This window comes from Musca vetustissima, unplaced genomic scaffold (assembly GCF_032173495.1).
Source record: "Musca vetustissima isolate MV318-11 ecotype Yass unplaced genomic scaffold, APGP_CSIRO_Mvet_v1 utg12221, whole genome shotgun sequence".
NCBI lineage: Eukaryota > Metazoa > Arthropoda > Insecta > Diptera > Muscidae > Musca > Musca vetustissima.
Window position 1 is genome coordinate 353212 of NW_026883087.1, and position 25115 is coordinate 378326.

At 32.6% G+C, this 25115-nt stretch overlaps 1 protein-coding gene across 4 annotated transcripts in view; it reads right to left on the reverse strand.

Annotated features, from left to right (window-relative positions):
• Positions 1-1732: 1732 nt before the first annotated feature.
• The window catches only part of LOC133329838 (flotillin-2), a 71502-nt gene continuing 48119 nt past the window's right edge, over positions 1733-25115 (reverse strand). For 3 of the 4 annotated variants that reach the window (XM_061538301.1, XM_061538302.1, XM_061538299.1), the window contains 3 exons: positions 3706-4273; positions 3456-3639; positions 1733-2009 (listed from right to left, as the gene is read on the reverse strand). In XM_061538301.1, coding sequence (XP_061394285.1) covers positions 1830-2009; positions 3456-3639; positions 3706-4273 — 932 coding nt within the window. In that variant the 3' untranslated portion in view covers positions 1733-1829. Of the gene's footprint in view, positions 2010-3455; positions 3640-3705; positions 4274-5235; positions 5339-25115 lie in introns of those variants that run through there. The other variant, XM_061538303.1, reaches the window with a different exon arrangement.

Here is a 25115-nt window from a genome sequence, read left to right on the forward strand (position 1 = left end):
TTTGGAAAATCGCCGATTTTTTACCAAAAACCAAGTTAAAAAATAAGGAAGATCTTCACCGATTGGCTTTATCCTAGTTCATACGATAGCTATACACTCACAGAGAAACGTGTAAAAATTTGGGTTATTAGTTTTTGAGTTATCGTGCCCGCCATTCGCAAAAAAATGTTTAGAGAAAAACGCGTTTAAAGTTTGAGAAGCCCTTCAGCCGTCACTTGATGCTGACACAATAAATCGGCTATATCTTCAAGAGTTCTTGAGATTTTTACTTGAAATTTTGCAGGGACATTCTTGAATTAGTGTAGATTGGAATTAAGTCAACAAAAAATTTGACCCCGAGAATGGGGGGGGGTCCCCTTAAAGTTCCATCAGCTGATTTGTTAGTCAGCTGTTTTGTAGACTCATCACTTTATTAAAAATAAAATCCACGATCTATTAGTAACGTCATCCAGAGAGACCAGCTGGATATCAGCTGCCTCTCAAGTTTGCTGTCAAAATAGCTGTTATCGACAACTTTTCTATATAGAATAGTTGTCATCGATAACTTTTCTATATAGAATAGTTGTTATTGACAACTTTTCTATACAGAATAATTGTCATCGACCACTTATCTATACAGAATAGTTGTTATCGATAACTTTTCTTTATAGAATAGTTCTTATTGACAACTTTTCTATATAGAATAGTTGTTATCGACAACTTTTCCATATAGAATATTTCTTATCGATGACTTTTCTATATAGAATATTAGTTATCGACACCTTTTTTATATAGAATAGTTGTTACCGACAGCTTTTCTATATAGAATAGTTGTTATCGACAACTTTTCTCTGTAGAATAGTTGTTATCGATGACTTTTCTAAATAGAATAGTTGTTATCGGTGACTTTTCTAAATAGAATAGTTGTTATCGATATCATTTATTTATGAAATATTTGTTATCGATAACTTTCTATATAAAATAGTTGTTATCGATAAGTTTTCTGTGTACAAATGTTGTTATTAAGAACTTTTAATGTTTTTATTGAATTGTTTACTATGGTAGCCTAGAAATCTTTTAATGACAATTATCCACAAACAGCTGATAGAACAATATCAACACTGTGACAGTCGAGTGCATAAAGGAAGTTTATTGAAAAATATAGTAAATCATAGATATATAAATTATAATTATTACAAAAATTATATGTTTACAATAATTTTGAGATTTGTATTGGAATTTAAATTAAAACTATATTTTGTTTCGTTGTTTTAAGTGCCAATTTTGTTTACAAAATAAAAAAGGTGATTTTTCTTTTATAAAAAATATTATAAATTAAATACTTCACACACTTTTTTATATATTTATATAATATTATTATAAATGCCTTCATGGTTGTTAGTTTTCATGTTGTTATTTAGTTTTGCCTAAAAGTTTTTAATACATAGATTCTTTTTCTTCGTTTACATTAAATTTAGATTTTTTGTTTTGTAAAAAAATTGATTTTCGGTGATTGTTTGCCATTTTAAGTTCAATTATTTTGTTATATACGAATTTCTTATTTTATTATATATAAAGAAAAAATATTTCCATAATTAGTCAGCATCAATTTCGTTTTTTATTCAATCATAATCGTCGTCCATTGTTTTTCATTGTCGTTATCATCATCATAATTTTCTTTTTCTTCATTGTTATTATTTGAATGAGAAAAGGGGGGTTTTGAGAGAAAGTTCGTGAGAGCGAGTGAGAGAGAGGAGGAAAGTTCATTTTAATATCGTGCAGCGTCTTCAATTCAATTCTCAAGCCATTGCCAGATCATCGAATCCATGGGAGGAAATATGTGCTAAATCTCACGCCTTGGCACCCGGTATCTTCGACAGGACCTTGGACAAATCGACACCGGTCAAAGCATTGATAGAGGGAGGTAATTGCGCCACAAGGCGGGTAACATCGTTGGTTAGATTATCGTTGCCGCCAATCAGGACAATCTCTTCTGTTTTGGCCAGAGGAGCAGCTACTTCGGCAGCGATCTGGAAGAAGGAAATAATAATAATTATTATTGATTGAAAACATAATTAGAATAATCGATAACAAAATAGTTGTTAAAGACAAAATTTCTACATGTTATAGATTTTATCGAGAGAACTAGTAGGAAAAGTGGTATCGATAAATTTTCTATAAAGAATATTTGTTATCAATAACTTTTCTAAATAAAACAGTTGTTATCGATAACATTTCTATATATAATAGTTGTTAGCGGATATTTTTCTATATAAAATAGTTGTTATCGATAGCTTTTCTGTAGAGAAATGTTATTATCGACGATTTTTCTATAAAAGATTATAGTTATAGATAGATTTTCTGCAGAGAAATGTTATTATCGATAACTTTTCTAAATAGAATAGTTTTTATCGATAACTTTTCTAAATAGAATAGTTGTTATCGACAACTTTTCTATATAGAATAGTTATTATCGACAACTTTTCTATATAGAATAGTTATTATCGATAACTTTTCTATATAGAATAGTTGTTATCGACATCTATTCTATATAGAATAGTTGTTATCGACATCTATTCTATATAGAATAGTTGTTATCGACAACTTTTCTATATAGAATAGTTGTTATCGACAACTTTTCTATATAGAATAGTTGTTATCGACAACTTTTCTATATAGAATAATTGTTATCGACAACTTTTCTATATAGAATAGTTGTTATCGACAACTTTTCTATATAGAATAGTTGTTATCGACAACTTTTCTATATAGAATAGTTGTTATCGACAACTTTTCTATATAGAATAGTTGTTATCGACAACTTTTCTATATAGAATAGTTGTTATCGACAACTTTTCTATATAAAATAGTTGTTATCGACAACTTTTCTATATAGAACAGTTGTTATCGAACACTTTTCTATATAGAATAGTTGTTATCGAACACTTTTCTATATAGAATAGTTGTTATCGACAACTTTTCTATGTAGAATAGTTGTTATCGACAACTTTTCTATATAGAATAGTTGTTATCGACCACTTTTCTATATGGGATATGTGTTATCGACAGCTTCTCTTTATAGAATAGTTATTATCGACAACTTTTCTATATTGAATATGTGTTATCGACAACTTTTCTATATTGAATATTTGTTATCGACAACTTTTCTCTATAAAATATTTGTTTTCGATAAATTTTCTCTATAAAATAGTAGTTATCGACAAATTTTCTATATAAAATATGTGTTGTCGACAACAATTCTATATAAATTAGTCTTTATCGGGAACTTTTCTATATTAAAAACTTGTTATCGACCACTTTTTATATAGTTTTGTTGTTATCGACAACTTTTGTATATAAAATAGCTGTTATCGATAACATTTCCATATAGAATTGTTATAGTTTCTAATAGATATTATATCTACTTTGATAACCAACTGTATCGCTAAAAAATAATCGATTTTCATGTAACTCACCTTGGGCAGAGATTCCAAAACAATATTCATAATAGCAGCATCACCATATTGTTTATAAACATGGGCCTTCATGCGCATACGTTCAGCTTCGGCCTTGCCCACCAGCTCAATGGCATGAGCTTCGGCAGCACCAATTTTACGAATTTTCTCAGCCTCGGCACGAGCCATTTCAATAGTTTGACATCTAGAGAAGAGAATTTCGATATTAAAAATCTGTCCACTTCCACTTCAATTTCATGTCAATACTTACTGTTTACCCTGTGCTATGGTCTGGACCCTAAATGCCTCCGCCTCGGCTGGCAATTTAACGGTACTCATCAATTCACGTTCCTTGCGTTGAACCTCCTGTACCTCAATTTCGATTTGTTTACGTCTCTCCACCACATCAATTTGGATTTCTTCATTACGAATCTTTTGGCGAATCTTTGCGGCTTGCAGTTCATAGGCTAGTTGAGATTCCGCTTTGGCGGTATTTGTTTCCTGATCGAAATTGGCCTTTTGCAACTTGAAGAGACGTGCATTATCTTCGATTTTTGTATCGGTGGAATATTTCACATCCATTGCACTTTTTTCACATTCAGCCTCTCGAATGCCGGCGTCACGATTTGCCTCGGCTACGCCGGCGTCAGCGTCACGTTTAACCATAGCCGTTTGCGCCTTGCCCAGCGAGGCAAGATATTGGACATCGTCGTAGACATCTTTGATGACGAAAGATAGAATTTCGATGCCCATGCGACCGACATCAGGTGCGGCTACTTCGCGTACCAAGGCAGCGAATTGATCGCGGTCTTTGTAGACTTCTTCGACTGTAAGCGTTCCTGTAAAAGGGGAGAAGAGAATAACAATGATTAGTTGGAAATAAGAAGTAACTTAAATATCGAAGATAGTTGTTATCGATAAAAAAAATGAAATTTAGGTTATCGATAACTTCTATATATGGAATGGTGGTTATGGACAACTTTTCTCTATAGAATAGTATTTATCGACAACTTTTCTATACAGAATAGTTCTTATCGAAATAAATGTTATCGACCACTTTTCTATATATAAATGTTGTTATCGACAACTTTTTTATATATAATTGTTGTTATCGACAATTTTTCTATATACAATATTTGTTATCGATTACATTCCTATATAGAATAGTTGTTATCGACAACTTTTTTATATAGAATAGTTGTTATCGACAACTTTTCTATATAGAATAGTTGTTATCGACAACTTTTCTATATAGAATAGTTGTTATCGACAACTTTTCTATATAGAATAGTGGTTATCGAAAACTTTTCTGTATAGAATACTTGTTATCGATAACTTTTCTATATAGAATATTGTTATCGATAACTTTTCTATATCGATAACTTTTCTATATAGAATACTTGTTATCGATAACTTTTCTATATAGAATAGTTGTTATCGATAACTTTTCTATATAGAATAGTTGTTATCGATAACTTTTCTATATAGAATAGTTGTTATCGATAACTTTTCTATATAGAATAGTTGTTATTGATAACTTTTTTATATAGAATAGTTGTTATCGACAACTTTTCTCTATAGAATAGTTGTTATCGATAACTTTTCTAGATAGAATAGTTGTTATTGATATCTTTTCTATAGAGAAAATTTGTTATCGATCTAGTTTATACAAAGACACTTATTAATCAATAAATAACTTTTCTTAAAAAATAATTATCGATAGAATTTTCTTTAGAAAAAATTGGTATCTGTAATCGATTGAGTAAATATTTCACTTAATTACCACTGTGCATTTTTTTACCTTGTAACCACTGCATATGTTAGACCCAAAATCATGGTCACTTTAAATGCTCCCATCCATACGAATGACATTTTCGATTTTAAATTTTTTACTTAACGACGTTTGCAATAAATAACGATTGACTTCTAGTTATTTAATAAAATTAGAAATTAGTTTCCAAATATTTACAACAATTTATTTAATTTTTTTAATAATTTGTTTCACTTTTTTCTAAAATGGCTTTTAAATTTAAAAAAATGATTTTAAAAACTCCGCTTCGATGCTTTTCTGGAAGCGTTTACGGCGTTCCTTTAGCTTTGCCAGTTAACTTTGCAATGTTTTAAAACGTTTCAAGTAGCCAAGCGGCTATCAAACACTTATTGTTTGTTTATATCAGATATTAAAAACGTCTAAGTAGAAAAGAGGGTCGTATAATTTGGAATGACAGGTTCTTAGTAAGGCATGCAAATAAAAAAAATTAATTGTGTACACATTATCTCCATTTGACTCTATTTCACTTGGTGCCAGTATGACCCACAATACTTCAGTTTGGAGGGGTGTTATCAAAGCAGAATATATTATACACCTAATTCCAATATAAGTCTCCGAAGAAGAGAAATCGGTAGCTCCACTATATATCAAAAAAATATCCAATATAAATTAGATATATAGAAGTTATCTTATTTGTTTAATTTTGTGTGTTTAGTTTTGTAGCATATCTGATTGGGCGCCACTATTTACCCTTTAGCATCATTTTATGAGGATGATGTCAATGGAAGAAATATTCTACACTAAATTCCACTATAAATCTCCGAACAAGAGAAATCGGTAGCTCCATTATATATCAATAAAATATCGGTTCAAAATTCATTATATAAAAGTGATCATGATTATTTAATTTTGAGCTGCTAATTTTTGAGTACTTCTGATTGGGCGCCAATGTTTCGACTTTAGCATAATTTTAGGAGGTTGATGTCAATGGAAAAAATATTCTACACCAAATTCCACTATAAGTCTCCGAACAAGAGAAATTGGTAGCTCCATTATATATCAATAAAATATCGGTTCAAAATTCGATATATAAAAGTGATCATGATTATTTAATTTTGAGCTGCTAGTTTTAGAGCACTTCTGATTGGGCGCCAACATTTCGGGTTTAGCATAATTTTAGGAGGTTGATGTCAATGGAAAAAATATTCTACACCAAATTTCACTATAAGTCTTCGAAGAAGAGAAATCGGTAGCTCCATTATATAACAATAAAATATCGGTTCAAATTTCGATATATAAAAGTGATCATGATTATTTAATTTTGTACGGCTAGTTTTATAGTATTTCTGATTGGGCGCCAATATTTCGAGTTTATCATCATTTTAGAAGGACCTAGTCAATGGAAAAAATATTCTACACTAAATTCCACTATAAGTCTCCGAACAAGAGAAATCCGTAGATCCATTATATAGCAATAAAACATCGGTTCGAATATAGATATATAAATAAGAAAAGTAGCACATTTATTGGTAATTCCGAAAAGAAGGGTTTTCCCCCTTTGAGATTCATTTTAGAGGGATGATATCTATGGAAGAAATAATCTACATCAAATTTAGCTATAGGTCTCGGAGGCATAGAAATTGGTAGCTCCCATATATACCAATGAAATATCAGCTGCAAAATGGGAATATAAACTAGAAAATGTGTATTAATTTCTTGGTGGCCATTTACAAAACGTATCTGAATAGAGACCAATATTTCCCTGTGAACTTTATTTTAGAGGTACAAAGTCAATGGAAAAAATATTCTACATCAAATTTCAATATGAGTCGCCGAAGGAACCAAATCGGTAGCTATAATATATACCCATAAATATCGGCCTCAACTTGGCCATAAAAACAAAACAATTTGCATTTTGTTGTGTGTGGTTTATTTCAAATAACTTTTGAATTCCGCTTAATATCTTCCAAAAAACTTCATTCTAGGGGGGAGGTGTAAATAGAAAAAATATTCTACATCGAATTTCACTATAAGTTCGGGATGTAAAGAAATTGATAGCTCCTATATATACCTATGAAATATCTGCTGCAAATTGGGAATATAAACAAGAGTATTTTTAATATATATTTACTGGCCACTTACAATCTACTTCCGAATTGAGGCCGATATTTCCCGTAATGCTTCATTTTAGGTTAAAGAAGTCAATGGTAGAAATATTCTACGTCAAATTACACTATAAGTCGCCGATGGAACCAAATAGATAGCTTTAATATATACCGATAAACTATCAGCTTTTATTTGGGCTTATTTACCATAAAATTAGTATTTTGTTATTATGGTCATGTGAAAGCTATTCTGATTTTGGGTCAATATTTCACCTTGAGCTTCGTTTTAGATGAATTCTATTAATGGAAGAAATATTCTATGTCAAATTTTACTATAAGTCATCGAAAGGACCAAACGGGTAGCTGTAATATTTATCGATAAAATAACAGCATTTATGTGGACATATCAACCATAAAATGTGTATTTTGTTATTATGGTCATATGAAACCTTTTCTGATTTTGGGTCAATATTTAGCCTTGAACTTGGTTTTAGATGAATTCTATTAATGAAAGAAATATTCTACATCGAATTCTACTATAAGTCCCCGAAGGAAGCAAATCGGTAGCTGTAATATTTGCCGATAAAATATCCCTTATTATTTTGGCATATAAACAGAAAAAAGTATTTCATTCTTACATTATTTTTCCAAAACCTCTTCTGATTTGAGGCCATTAATTCCATTTGAACTTTATTTTTAGGCGATGACGACAATTGAAGAAATATTCTACACCAAATTTTACTATAAGTCGCCGAGGGAAGCAAATCGGTAGCTGTAATATTTACCGATAAAATATGCCTTACAATTTATGTATATAAACAGAAGAAAAGGAATATTCCGTTCTTACAGTAATTTCAAAATACCTTCTGATTTGAGGCCCATAATTCCCTTTGAGCTTCATTTTAGAGGGAAGATACTAATGGAAGAAATATTCTACACCAAATTTTACTATAGGTCACCAAAGGAACCAAATCGTTAGCTATAATATATACCCATAAAATATTGACCTCAACTTGGTCCTATAAATCAGAAAATAATTATTTGATTATTAACGGTCTATTTCAAAACATTTTTGAATTCTGGCCAATATTTCCCTTAAAAATTTATTTTGGAGGGATGCTATCAATGAAAGAAATATTCTACACAAAATTTTACTATAGGTCACCAAAGCAAGCAAATCGTTAGCTATAATATATAGCCATGAAATATCGACCTCAACCTGGTCCTATAAATAAGAAAAAAAGAATTTGATTATTGATGGTGTATTTCAAATAATTTTTAAATTTTGGCCAATATTTCGCTTAAAACTTTATTTTGGTGGGTAGGTGTAAAGGAAAAATATAATCTGCATCGAATTTCATTATGGGTACCCGAAGAACTGAAATCGCTAGCTATAATATATACCCTTTAAAAATGGGCTCCAAATTGAGCAACTTGGTCCTATAAACCAAAGAAGAATTATTTGATTATTGATGGTTTATTTCATATCATTTTTGATTTCTTACCAATATTTCGCTTAAAACTTTATTTTGGAGGGTTGGTGTAAATGAAAAAAGTAAACTGCATCGAATTTCACTATAGGTTCCCTAAGAGAAGAAATCGCTAGCTTTATTATATACCCTTTAAATATGGGCTCCAAATTGAGCATTATTTACATATATTTTTTTATTATTTAATTTTTTCCTTCATAATTTTTCAAATTTCATTTTCTATCACCCCAATAAATTAACACCCTCTCTTTCATTTATCACTTATCTTTCCCTAGACATCTTTTACTTCTAAAGTGATATCTATTTTTTCACACAACAACAATAACAAAATTGTTCTTTAAAGAAAAAAATCGCAATAATAAATAAATAATCATAACGTTTAAAATATAGTTGCCATACATCGGGATTTTTTCTTTTTGTTGTAGTTTTTTTGTTCTTGTCACAAAGAAATTCCGAAGAGATAAAAAATTAAATTACCACGTAAATTTATTATGGTTATCAATGTTTTTTTATTTTTTATTATTGGCGTGAAAGTAAAAAAAAAACAATTACGATTTTTTTTTCTGGCCACTTATCGATGAGGTAGAAAGCGGGACTGGAATTGACGTCACTATGCAGTACTTTTTTAAAAAACAGATAAGATGAATGGGGAATTCGCAAAGGTGGTTTAGGTGTTCTTAAGGAATATACACCGTCAGTAAGCAATTAATCAAAAATAAAGTCGTAACAGAATGGGATGGGTGGGATGACTGGAACGTCACACATGGACAGTTGAAGCTCAATAAATCAATTGTTCCTTAAAAGACATATTTTATAATCGAATTTAGGAGACCTATGGATTCTTGGCGAAAATATTCTTTAAAAATCCACGCCTTAGGACCTATGGATTCTTGGCGAAAATATTCTTTAAAAATCCACGCCTTAGGACCTATGGATTCTTGGCGAAAATATTCTTTAAAAATCCACGCCTTAGGACCTATGGATTCTTGGCGAAAATATTCTTTAAAAATCCACGCCTTAGGACCTATGGATTCTTGGCGAAAATATTCTTTAAAAATCCACGCCTTAGGACCTATGGATTCTTGGCGAAAATATTCTTTAAAAATCCACGCCTTAGGACCTATGGATTCTTGGCGAAAATATTCTTTAAAAATCCACGCCTTAGGACCTATGGATTCTTGGCGAAAATATTCTTTAAAAATCCACGCCTTAGGACCTATGGATTCTTGGCGAAAATATTCTTTAAAAATCCACGCCTTAGGACCTATGGATTCTTGGCGAAAATATTCTTTAAAAATCCACGCCTTAGGACCTATGGATTCTTGGCGAAAATATTCTTTAAAAATCCACGCCTTATGACCTATGTATTCTTGGGAACATATTCTCCAAAAATCCTTGGGAAAAGGACCTATTGATCCCTGCGAAAATTAAAGTTAATCCTTGTGAAAATATTCCTTAAAAATCCGACATAAAAATCCTTTGAGCCCCTTGAAAAAAATCCACACTTTATGTCCTTTTCATCTCTGAAAAATTATCCTTAATAAAAATCCTTCTTTAAGGCATCGCAACTCCTCCTCCTTTCCTCTCAATCTACATATGAGAAATTTAATCCCTTTATTCCTGAAGTTTTTAATTTCCCATTTATCCTCCCACCCGTCTTAATATCCCTCTTTTAAACCATGAATCCCTTTTGATTCCTTTAATGTCCTTTACCAAGCTATTGCCTATGTTTGCAATTTCCTTATTGTTGAGATTAGAGGCTTTTTTCAAAAGATTGCTGGAAAATAAAAGAAAATTTAATACAATTTTCTAAAAAATAGAAAATTTCATAGTCCCGACACCATTGGCATCCGCTTTAAATGTCCTCCACATGTATCCTGTAATGTATGTGTGTATTTCTGTTTAATTTCTATTGTGGTAACTGTGTGACACTTTGACAGACTAAAGGCAATTGTTTGAAGGGGAGAGGAATGTATAAAAGAAGGATTTTCTAGAAGGAGCAGTAGAATTCAATAGCTAAACTTACTATGCGAGATGGTTTGGAGGTATGGGGGGAGGAGGGGAAATCATTTCTTAACAAACAGGCGTTTAAGGATTACATGTGTATATTTCTGTAAGACTCTATACCACTTGGTGACAATCTAATCCACAATATTTTATTTTAGAGGAGAGGGATTGGTATTTATGGGGAAAATATTCTACATAAAATTTCATTATAAGACCCCGTGGAAGAAAAAATCGGAAGGTTTATATCAATAAAATATCGATTCGAAATGGAATATATAAAAAATATGGTTAGTTTACACACCTTCTGATATTGTCCAATATCTCCCTTTTAACATCATTTTTGGGCCGAGTTGTCAATGGAAAAAATATTCTGCGCCAAATTTCACTATAAGTCTCCGAGGAAGAGAAATCGGTAGCTCCAATATATATCATAAACACATCAGCACCAATTAAAGAATATAAAATAAAAAAATATATTTCGTTTTTGTGAGCATCACTAACAACCCTTTCTGATTTGAGGTATATAACTGCCTTTAAACTTCATATTAGAATGTTGCTGTTAATGAAAAAAATATTCTACACCAAATTTCACTATATGTCTCCGAAGAAGAGAAATCCATTGGTCCAATAAATACCATCAAAATATCTACTCCAATTAGATCATTTGGAAAGAAAAAGTTGTATGTCATTTTAATTTTCAAGGTTGCTAACTCTTCCAGATTTGAGGCCAAAAATTGCCTTTAAACGTAATTTTAGAAGGATGATGCTAATGGAAAAAATATTCTCCATCAAATTTCACTCTAGGTCTCTGAAGAAGAGAAATCGGTAGCTTTAATATATATCACTAAAATATCGGTTCGAATTTGAATATATAAAAAATATGTTTTATGATTATTTTATAAAACTTTTGAATTAACTGCAATATCTCCTTTTGAACATCATTTTAGGTGAGATCTGTCAATGGAAAAAATATTCTACACGAAATTTCACTATAAGTCTCCGAGGAAGAGAAATCGGTAGCTCCATGATATACCATACAAATATCAGCACCAATTTGATATATGCAAATACAATTTTTATTTCATTTGTGTGAGCAATGTTACAAACCTTTTTCTGATATGATGCCAATAATTCCCTTTAAAGTTCATTTTAGAAGGTTGTTGTCAATGGAAAAAATATTCTACATAAAATTCCACTATAAGTCTCTGAAGAACAGAAATCGGTAGCTGTAACATATAACACTAAAATATCGGTTCGATTGGGTTATGTGTTTCATATGGGATATGTATTTCATTTCCTATGATTAGTTTCTACCTACTCTGAATTGGCACCAATATCTCCTCTTGAGCATCATTTTAGAGCCAAGATGTCAATGGAAAACATATTCTCCATCAAATTTCACTATAAGTCTCAGAAGAAGAGAAATCGGTAGATCCAATATTTACCAACAAAATATATAATCCAATTGGAGCATTTAATAAGGAAATTTGTATATCGTTTTTATGAACACGATTGCACACCCCTTCTGAGTTTAGGGCAATAAGTCCTGTTAAAATTCACTTTAGAGGGATGCTGTTAATAGAAAAAATATTCTCCACAAAATTTTACTAAAAGTCTCCGAAGAAGCCATATCTGTAGCTATAATATATACCTATAAATTTTCGATTCTAATTTCAATATATAACAGCTGTCATATTTATTAAATTTCCTGTTTTTAGATTTACGCCAGATCTGATTTGGTGGCAATATTTTAAATTCGAAGTTCATTTTAGAGGAATGGTGTTAATGAAAAAAAATCTACATAAAATTTCACTACAAGTCTCCAAAGAAAAGAAATTGGCAGCAGCTCTATTCTCTCGATATATTCTGATAAAAAAATTACCCATAAAATCTCTCTAGACTACTTGGAAGTTAATGAGGAAATTGGAGAATAATCGACGCTTTTTACCACACAAAACTCCCATAAAACTTGGAACATTCGCCGCTAACTTCAAATAACCAAACAAAAACCTGTTCAGATTTTCTAATTGTTTTTTTTTTATTATTTTTTTACATGTTCGTTATCTTTGAAATCACTTACAAATCAAATACACCCGGTATCTGCACTTGAAAACATGTACGTATGTATAGCAGACAGTATGTTCGCATAGATGTTAAAGCCCTGAGGTCTGGCCAACAAGTTTTACACTTAACGCTCAGTTTTTATTTTATTATTATCTCTAAGATTGAATAGAGGTAATGAACTTTGTAAAATAAAACTACTAAACTTCCTTGTTTGTTGTAGCTGCTCATATAAAAGGGCTAATAACAATTTAATGGGAGTATTTTGACAGCCGACACGTGACGATGTTACCCTTCTAGTCATACGGAAGAAATGGGCAAATCTTTTGAGGAAGTTAATTTAGTAATGATAATAAGGGTTTTGGGCGAATTTTAACAAATAATGAATGTTTTTTAAAAAATTTAAACCAAACATATTTAGAAAATAGCTAAGAATTGTTTTTAAAAAAATCATAAAAATGGCATAAAATGGCTTCGTAGATTATTACAATACTCCACAAAATTGTTACTTATTGTGTTAAAATTAATTTCGTTTAACATACCTCATACCTAAATTGGTGTTATATGGACCATTTTGATCCAACATTTAAACAATTTCCAATTTTAAAAATTTAGAAATAATTTTTTCAAAGAAGACCCCGAAAGAACCCTAAAATCTAATTATTTTCCTTTTCCGAAGATGAGCTCAAAAAGTCACCTTAATTGAGTTTTGTTCCAATTTGAATATTTTCAACAAAAATGTAGCTTGTAGAATTAATTATTTGAAGTAAAGCTAAAAATTTAACTGAACATACTCTATGATTAAATTAAAGATCTATGGACAATTTTGCCCGATTTTAAAATGTGGACACAATTTGAAAATCCAATTTTAAAATTTACAACTATATATTTTTTAAAACACCCCATAAGTCCTTTAAAATAGCTTCCAATAGGGTTAATATATTCCCACAAAATGTAGCATGTAGTGTTATGAACAACTTAACTGAACATACTCAATGGCTAAAATGAAGATTTATGGCTAATTTTGGCCCAATTTGGAAATATTAACTTTATTTTAAGATGGTTAGAATTACTTTTTTAAAGAAAAGGACAACAAGTCCACAATAATGGTTTCATGGAGGATTTATGTGTTCCACAAAAATATTCCTCATTGTGTTATAAGTAATTTTACTGAACATATCATATGCCTAAAATGACGATTTATAAATATTTTTGGTACAAATTTAAAAATATTGCTCAAAAAATCTATTTTTTTGAAAGTTTAGAATATGTTTTCGAAGTTCAGGACAAAAAAATAACCTATAATGGGTTCCTAGAGGATTGACTTGCTCCTCAAAAATATTCCTTATTGAGTTATGAGTAATTTTACTGAACATACTCTATGCCTATAATGAAGATTTATGAACAATAATGGCCCAATTTGAAAATATTGTCCAAAATATATATTTTTGGAAGTTTAGAATATTTTTTTTTATGTAAAGTAAAGAGGCATAAAGTCCCCTATAATGGGTTCCTAGAGGATTAACATGTTCCACAAAAATATTCCTCATTGAGTTATGAGTAATTTTGCTGAACATACTCCACGAACAATTTTGGACGAATTTGAAAATATTGCCCAAAAAATCGATTTTTGGAAGTTTAGAATATTTTTTCGAAAGGCTGGGCAAAAAAATCCCCTATAGTGGGTTCCTAGAGGATTCACTTGCTCCTCAAAAATATTCCTTATTGTGTTATGAGTAATTTTACTTAACATACCCTATGCCTAAAATGAAGATGTATTGATAGTATTGGGCCAATTTTTGAAATATTGCACAGAAAATGTATATTTGGAATATTTTTTTCGAAGTTCAGGGCAAATGGGTGCCTAGAGGATTGATATGCTCCACAAAAAGATATTCCTCATTGTAATTTTGCTGAACATACTCATTGGAAAATTTGTTCCATAAGAAAATACAATTTAAAATAGGTTTTATTATTTTTTTTAAAGAGGGACCAAAAATTCCCATAAATTGGCTTCCTAGAGGGTTAACATATTCTACAAAAATATTCTTTGTTATGTTTTAAACAATTTTTCTCAATATATCCCATGTTCAAAGAGTAAGAATCACAAAGAATTTGGCGCCTTTTCCTCATACAAAGCTGTTAAAGGGGGGAATAGTTCCTTTAATTCCCAAAAATGAACGCAAACCCTATGAACATTGAACACACACACACATGCCTACATATGTCTGTGTAGATAATTTTGATTGTCATCTCGTATTAGAAATCATCTTTGAACTCTTTATCTTTGAATCCTTTAATCTTAAACATTATAAACATTGCCCTAAAGGCAAATAACAAATGTGTATGGGTTAAGAAAGCATAGCATACTTTTAGGCTATTAACGAATTGGTTGGTATTTAAGGTTGCTTTCAACTATGTGATTTAATATTTAAGTTGAATGGTAGTGAACAAACAAAATTAATGATAAAATAATAAAAAATGCAAAATCAATGGTGGGGCATATAAGGCCCCTTACAAATTCCTTAAAATTTTAGTAAATAATTTCAAAAATATATTTTTTTTAAGTAACCACAGGCACAATTAAATTATTCCCCCTCTCGTTACACTTTAAAATTTACCGATAAAAATATTTACACTCCCTCAAAAAAATTACTAATTCATTTCGTTACAATTGTCCTCAGGTGTGCTCATTGCCTTATTTGAGGGGAGAATATTGTAAATCAATTTAATTGAACATGCTTAAAATCGCTCGCCCACCCTCCATTTTGAACACTTAAACTTTACCGCAATGCCGTTAAATGCGTCAATGATAAATTGTGGCATTGTTGCCATTGCCACATGCCAATTACCTCCTTTATAGCTTGTTAAGTAGCTGTGGATGCAGTTGTCGCCAAACCCCCTCATGTTTCCTTGCCACTATTTTGAAAGGCTCTTGGAAATGTTGTAAGACAATCAAATGACACTTTAACGCTCATGAAAAATGACAAGGATATTGAAACAAAAGAAAATTTCTTGGGAATTATATTTAATTTACACTTGCAAAAAGACTTGTTAGGACAGCAATTTAAGCAAAACATAACAGAAGGCAATGAGAGAAAAAGATAATAGCAAAAAGAATGGAAACATAAATAGTTGGAAATGTCACAAGGATGCCAGTCGAAAGAATGGGAAGAAAAAAATGTTTGCTATTTAAGAGCAATTTTTTAATTAGATTGTGTGTAAAAATCAAGGGAAAAGGAAAGAAGAGAAATTTAACCTCAAAAAGAGAAAGAAAACTTGAAGACAAATTTGAATGTCATTAGTTGACAATTACTAAACAATTTTTTAAGTTATACTGAAGAAAAAAAATGTCTGTTCCTGCACCTGCAGGAATGTACAATTTTTTACTGCCATAGAAAATTTTCCTTTATGATATTTAAAATAATTGTAAAAATTAGTAGATTTTTGCAGTGAGGGAACAAACCAAAAGTTATTTTGTGCAAATATATGTAAGAAAATGTGACATAATAGAACACAATTTCAGAGTTGCATTTGTTCATATTTGCATAAATTCTATACGCCAATTAGAAATGCCATCAAATTGTCACATTATAATACTTCAAATAGCAAAGACAACCACCAACAATACAATACCCTGCATTTCCATAAAGGGGATTCACATTTTAAGGCAAACCCCTTTTGCATTATGGTGCGGATTTTTATTAAAATATTTTGTATAGAGGTTCTTCAGGGTGCAGAGTTTTTTAAAATTATTTTTTGTTGTGGTCCTTCGAGGTGTGGATTTTATTAAATTATGTTTTTATTGTGGTCCTTTAGGGCGCATACTAGATGTAATGTGTTGCATTGTATTTCAATACGTAGATTTTATTAAAATATTTTGTATTTTTTCAACATGAAAAAATCAATATTTGGAAGTTTAGTAGAGTTGGGCAATCTAGTTCACTTAGTGGATCAATATTTCTCGTTCCTTTTTTAAAAAGGAACTGGTTCCTTTGCTCCATATAGTTCCTTTAATTCATACAGTTGTTTCTCGTTCATTTTTTAAAAGGGAACTAGTTCCTTAATATAGTTCCTTTGCTCCAAATAGTCCATCCATGACAAAATTTAAGGTTTATGGACAATTTTGGCCGAATTTGAAAATATTGCCAAAAAAATATACTTTTGGAAGTTTAGAATATTTTTTTATTGCATTTTGTCAATTTGAAAATATTGTCAAAAAATCTATTTTTGAAACTTACTGAATTATTTCTTCAATGAAAAGGACAAGAAGTCCACAATAATGGCTTCCTGGAGAATTAATATGTTCCACAAAAATATTCCTCATTGTGTTATGAGTGATTTTGCTGAACGTACTCTATGACTAAAATGAAGATTTATGGACAATATTAAACCAATTTAAAAGTATTGGCCATAAAATATATTTTTGGAAAGTTTTGAATTATTTCTTCGAAGAAAAGGACAAAAAGTTCCCTACAATGTGTTTCTAGAGGATTATTATGTTCCACAAAAATATTCCTCAATGTGTTATGATAATTTTACTGAACATACTCCACGACTAACATAAAGATTTATGGATAATATTACCCGATTTTGAAAATAATGCCCAAAAAATCTATTTTTGGAAGTTTAGAATTATTTCTTCAAAGAAAAGGAAGTACAAAAATTTTTTCGAAGTTCAGGACAAAAATTTTCCTATAATGTGTTCCTAGATGATTGATATCCTCTGCAAAAATGTTCCTCAGTATGTTATGAGTAATTTTACTGAACATACTTCACGACTAAAAGTGCAAATTTACAGACAATATTGGTCCTATTTGAAAATATTGTCCAAAAAATCTATTATTAAAAGTTTAGACTTCTTTTTCTGAAGAAGAGCCCAAAAAGTCTTCTATAATGGCTTCCTAGAGGATTAATATGTTCCACAAAAATATTCCTCATTGTGTTATGAGTAATTTTACTGAACATACTCCACGACGAAAATAAAGATTTATGGAAAATTTTGACCCAAAATTGCGATTATTTCCCAAAAAAAAATATATATATATTTTGGAGGTTTAGAATATTTTTTTGAAGTTCAGGCAAAACAAATCTTCTATGGTTGAGTATTCCTCATTGCGCTACGAGTAATTTTGCTGAACATACTCCACGACTAAAATGAAAATTTGGAACAATTTGAAAATATATATTTCTTCAAAGAAAAGGACAAAAAGTCCACAATAATGCTTCCTGGAGAATTTCGATGTACAACCATAATATGCCTCATTGTGTTATGAGTATTTTACTGAACATACTCCACGCATAAAATGAAGATTTATGGACTCAATTTGAAAGACGTGGATTTATTCGGAAAATATGTCAGTGTAAGGAAGAGGTGCTGTTGACCTCTAATCGGGCTAGAGGGAGCAAATATCACGAAATATTGCCCAAACTCGGAATAAACATCCGCAGAAAGTTAGAGTTCAGTGGTAGTTGTGTAGGGTACCGACTATACTGCTCCGCTCGTTGGTTTTTAAATTATTTATTATATTCGACAGTACGCCGACTTTATTAAATTATTTTTAAAATATATTTGTAGCAGTTCCACGAATTCAAAGAGAAACTATGCACTTTGACAGTTAATCGAATAATCAGCTGCGCTAAATGGAGTACTCATTTATTGTACCAATGCCTATTAGATAAATTAGAGTTAGAGTCTAAACACAGCCAGAGAGTCAGGAGTCAGCGTCATACTTTTTCGCCGGCGTGAAAACCAAACGAAAGAGTTAGCGGCTAGCGGCTAGCGGCACAAAATGTCAATTATTTGTTTTCATTTTCTGACAGAATATTATACGTCGTGCAAATTATACGTTGTTTGTAATCAGGAGATTCCATGTTATTCAAAATGTCGTATTTTTTATTTCCTCGATCAATTTTCTTCTTCTATCTTATTATCCATTCATTCGTTAAAAAAAACGTCCACAATCTGCCATATGTTTTGATATCAATTTCCATGGAAATGTTGATAGCACTGCTGATCTTTATCTAAAATATGACAACTCAATTGAGAGCAAGAGAGAAAATTTGAGTATGACGCTGAGCAAAAATTAATAAAATCTATTCTAGCGTAGGAGTCTAAACGCAACAATAGCGTCAGGAGACAGCGGCATACTTTTTCGCCGCCGTGAAAACCAAACGAAAGAGTTAGCGGCACAAAATGTCAATTTTTTGTTTTCATTTTCTGTGAAAACCAAATTCAATTTATTCAGGAGATTCCAATTCATACAAAATGCCGTATTTTTTATTTCCTCGATCAATTTTCTTCTTCTATTTTATTATTAACTCGTTAAAAATCGTCGACTATCTTTGAAAATATTTTTTTAACAGCACTGCTGATTTTTACCTAAAATATGGCAACTCAATTGAGAGCAAGAGAGAAAATGTGAGTATGACGCTGAGCAAAAATGAATATAATCTATTATAGCGTAAAGCCGCAAGACGAGGACGTCAGTCGTCGGGATTTCCCGTTGCCAATAAGAAAGAAACGGTAAACGACCGTCGCTGACTCTAGACTCTCTGGTTGTGTTTAGACTCTTAGGGTAGTTTGAATATTACAAAACATATGCATATCTACCATTGCGAACCTACTTAGCTTTAGCTTGCATGGTAATTCTCTTATACCGTAATTTTGAATTAATTTCCCTCCCTTTTCCCTTAAGTATGACTAATTTATGCTCCTCAATGAGCGCATATTTTAAAGCTTAATTACCCATTAAGCAAGGGGAGCAACATTCCCTTAAGGCGCATAGCTTACAAAAAATATCCTGTCTCCAAAAAAAAAAGGAACACGTAATGACGCACGTGACAAAATTAGGATCATGGAATTATTATACTTAACCTTAAATCTAATAGCCGATGTCTGGAATTTTAAATCATTACGAGATAAGAAAAGGAATTTTAAGATGTTAAGCTAAATGATAATTACCAGAACAAGGTAACAAAGTCCCTTAGAGTCATAAAAAAGCTGACAATTAACCATTAACATAAAACGGGATTCCTTCAAAAGGAAAATCATAAAAATTTTGCAAATTCCTAAAGAAACTTTTTATTACATTTTCGTTATGCTTTTTTGTGGAATAAAAGATAAGAAAAATTTGGTTATCTTTTTTTGGCAGTTTGGCATTACCAGCGCCATCATCAATTTATAATAGACAGCTGTTGATACAGATACTTTATAAAGTGTCAAAAAAGAAAAGAACAAGAAGAAGAAGAACATCAATAATGTCAACTTTAGCGCAGAGCTGGGAGTTATGTATTGTTTACACTTAAGAAGAAATAAACCAAAAATTATTTTCTCTCCACACAAAACCCTCATCAATGTCAAATACCATATCCTAGCTGGTAAATGGAATTATTGGAAGCGTTTTTTTTTTTTTGTTCTTCTACCTTAAAGCATTTATTATAAATTGCTTTTTTGGAGGTTGGTGTCGGTTGTTTTTTTTTTGTGGTAGGGGGTTTGCCATCAATTCTCCCTCCTCTACCTCAAACAAAAAAATAAATGTATTCCATGTCACGAACGTTTCGTTTTATTTTTTTTGGTATTTGATATCCGCCATCTAGGAGTGGGAAAATAGCCAAATTGTTCAACAATAAGAAACGTTTAAGTTCGGAAAAACTTCCGTTTCTAGAGGTCATTGTTAATGTGTTTGTAGCTCTACTCGCAAAGCTCTTAATGTCACTTTCATTGGCATTAATAAACACCATGGATATCTGTGTCAAAAAATGTAAATGTCTTTTGACAACACTGCTTGGATATCGATTAGTGTTTTTTTCGAAGGTTATTCAGGGAAGGGGGCTAGGAAAAAGCAAGGAGCAAACTAAGTTATAAATTAGGTAAGGTAAAAAGAAAAAAAAATTTTCAAATGGAGGATGTAAATAACCAGGATAACTAGCAATGTCCGAATTTTTCCAACTATAAGAAGAAAACAGAAAATCTGTCACTTCAAGTGCTGTTCAAAATTCGGATTTTATTCTCAAACATTTTTTCCTTAGGTACTACATAAACTAATCTTGCTTAGCCCGATCTTAAACACAAAATACTTATCAAAAAACTATTTGCTATAATAATAGGATTTGATCTGAGGAGAGTTTTTCCACCAGGGATACGTAGTCCGGCGTAAAATTCGATATTTCGGTTTTCTACGACTGTGGGAAGAAAACAGAAAATCTATCATTTCATTCAGACATTTTTTCCTTAGGTACTACATAAACTAATTCCCGCTTAGTCCGATCTTAAACACACAATACTTATAAATTACAATACTCCAAAGAATCAGTTACGCTACTTGCCCAGATCGATGCAGTGTTGAATTTGAGGAGCGGAGTTGAATGCCAACGGACGCGTCCACAGGTTGCGGATAGTGGGAAGGCCAATCTATTCTTTGGGTAACTGTGAATATTAAATAAACAGTCGCAGACAATCAGCGGATTCAGGGGGGGGGGGGGGAGAGTATCGGAGGAAATGACCGAGTGTCCATGATCCTTGACCTGACGAAGCGAGAAAGACACCCCATATATACCCATCTCAAAGTTCTGAGTCACTACCTCTTACAAGTGACCCCGCTAACGCTAGGGTATCATGCGACCTCGTACCCATCAGTGTTCTACGGTGTACAGTCAGGGTCTCGTCTGTATTAGAATGGAGCCTTGTTGATAACTGGGCGCCTCAACAAGTTCATTCAGGCTTAGCTGGCAAATCCTTACCATGGTAAGAGGCTTTGCCATGGTTGACCTCAAATCCTCACTAAAATCAAATTCTATGGAGCAGAATTTTAACAAACACCCCTCCCCCACTTAAAAAAATAAAAATGATAGTGTATGCGATTTGTCGACTGATGCTGGTGTGGCTGCCTTGGTACCCACAGTCTCGAACTCTACAAGGTCCGATTTCAATCAATCCCCACAAATGTTGACAAACCATGCTATTTCATTGGACCACTCTTTTGCCTCAAATCCCATCACTCTCGACGATGTAAATTAATGCCTGGAGAGGTAGACGGATCTTCTCCTCAACCTTATAGAGGAAACCGGCTCCTTCCGTCTTAGCCAGGATAGCATCCTGAATCAACTTTGGGACAACTATTGTGAACAACACACAGTGAGTCCTCCCAGTCTCGAACTCCACAAGGTCAGATTTCAATCAACCCCCACACAAGTTGACAATCCATGCTATTTCACTGGACCACTCTTTTGCCTCAAATCCCGTTACTCTCGAGGACGTAAATGAAAGCTTGGAGAGGCAGACGGATTTTCTCCTCAACCTTATAGAGGAAACCGGCTCCTTCCGCCTTTGTCAGGGTAGCATCCCGAATCAACTTTGGGCCAAATATTGTGAACAACACAAAGTGAGTCCTCCCAGTTGGTGAGTAGGGGTGTTAACCCTGGCATGGTAGGGGATCCTAACCCCATGTAGCGACGTCGCGTGACTGATGAGACACCCATCGTTAAGATGGATGAATCACCCATCGTTAAGATGGACGGATGATCTCTGTCAAGAAGATGTACCGGAGAGTGGAACCTCAAATTCATTCAAAGGTTCTCCAGGAACTATCCGAACGATATTGCGAGAGACTTCTTGATTGAAAGCATTTCTAAAACAAGTGCGAATGCCACCACGGTAGTCCCTCCAAAAAGGAGATAACTGTTAGTAGTCCCAGTACATCTAGGATGCTGGTGGCTGGGACGTCTGAGCCCTCAGTACCCCCAAGGTTGAGCTGAGCACTGAGACATCCCTTATACCAGTATCCACGAAAACGGAGGGTAAGGGACTGTCGAAGTGAGCCCGAAGGAGAGCCCTTAAAAAGGCCTGCAAGAAAGCTGATAAGGCACAACCTCCCTGTGGAAATCCACCCTCTGCCGAACTGTCGAAACCGAAATCATAGTTTATGACTAATGGACAGTTGTTGGTGGATACATCAAAAGTTGCGAGCGCGAAGCAGGTGCCTTCTTCCAGCTGGGTATATCTCTGCAGCAATTGTCACTCCGGGAGCCGAATCTCGACCACAGACCACAGCTGTGAAGAGAATGATGTCCTCGGAGGAACAACAAGCTGCTGCTAAGAGACCTACGCACGTAGTTCTGTTTCGTAAGCGTCGATGGAGAAACCTGCCAAGAGCGGTTAGGGTGTGGTGAAAAACTACAACGGTGCATTGCAACCCTGCTGCTCCACAAGAGGTACTGGAGGACCTGCGACTAGCAATCATAGATCGAGCTGACCCCGATGGGATTATCAGTGACGATAAATGGTTGCTGGTCGACAGTTATCTGAATGTATAGGACCGATAACTATATATGTCGATAGTCAGGTTGACCTGAAGGCTTTAAAGTCGTGCATTATAAACTCAAAAAACGGTTCATAATAGCAAGGCTACTCTACATGATATACGACGGATAGTTAATTTATGTTGGGTTCCAGGACATAGTAACATAGAAGGGAATGAGATTTGCTCACGAACTTGCTCGAGGGCGTTCGCAGTCGTCCAACCTTCCGATTGAGAGATCTCTGGCGGTAGTCGGCAACATATGGTCAAGAGAACCTGATTGCAGAATCTCGAAAGCTATCTGGCCAGAATTCTCTCGCCGAAGAACTTCTTCGCTGCTCCGATAATGGTACCAACTTCGTAGGAAAATTACATGTGTTCTTCAAAAAGGAATTCAGAAATATTAGACAGACATTTTATTCCGCACTCGGAGGAATCGGCGAGGTGGCAATGATGTTCATGAAATATTATCTAAAGAGAGTGATTTGAGAAAATAGGGAGACTCTCGATAGATATAGTGCTGAATTCGAATACGTTGTGTGCATTGAGTAACAGCAAAGAGAATCTAGATGATTTCTATTATCTCTTTTCATTGTTCCCAAAATGTTAACCTATATTTATTCACAAAGAACAACAAATTCCAGACAAATTGTAATTTAAACATAAATATTCTGCTGTCATTGTCCCCCCTCCATAGCTAACCTTCTCCTATTCCAAGAAAAAAAAATAAGTATCGGTAATCATATACCCAAAAAAGAAAATCTATTAACTTCTAGGATCTATACCTTGGACGTTTTTATTGCTTGCGTAATGTATCCTGCAAAGACGAAGTGGGTTTTAGCAACAGTATGTTGACAATGATTTATGTCCTTTTGCTCCGAACGATTTGCATATTGACATTTTGGGGTTTTGCCGTTCCTTTTTTCTTTCGTCGTGGAGGATAATACTAAACACATTGCCTGCCTACCTAGGCTTACTTGTTCGGAATATGTAAATGTGTATTCTATGTGTGTGCCTGTTTTTTGTTAAAGGAAAATTTGTTAGGAATTGAATTTAGTTAAAAAATAAAAACACCAAATGCTTAAGTGAATATAAATGATATTGTCGGCTTTTGTGGAAGGTGTTGATTGCTAGAGAAAAAATTCAAACAAATACAAATTATCAAAGATAAATAAGTTGCCATGTAAATAGATGGATTAGAATAGAGCAACAATTGCAAAATAAATATTTAAATAGGATTTAAAATAGGAAATTCCGTAAAGAAAATATTTATGTTCATGTGTGCGTATGATTTATAACGCTGTCATACGCCACCCGGGTTCTTAAATGTCTACTATGCGTATGATGCATATAAATCAATCATACGCCAGAAGGTTTTAAAATTATTTCAGAAAATAATAAATGTCAAATAGTCACCTTCAAAATATAAGCATTTGTGAGCAGTCCTTGTATTATCAACACTATAATGAATAACATATATGAATCATATGTCACCCTATGCCCAATTATACCCTGCTTTATCCTACTATCCCATTTGTATTCAAAATATTAATATATGTGAGCAGTCCTTGTATTATCAACACTGTAATGAATAGCATATATGCCCTACTCTCCCATATATACCCTACTATTACATATATACCCTACTATCTAATAATACCACATATCAATCATATGTCACCCTGTGCCCATATATACCATATTTTATCCTACTCTCCCATATATACCCTACTATCTAATAATAACATATATCAATCATATGTCACCCTGTGCCCATATATACCCTACTATCCCATATGTATTCAAAATATTATTGTTTGTGAGCAGTCCTTGTATTAGTAACACTGTAACGAATAGCACATATCACAGCCCATATTAACCCTACTTTCTCCTACACTCCCATATATACCCTACTTTCTCCTACTCTCCCATATTTAGCCTACTATCTC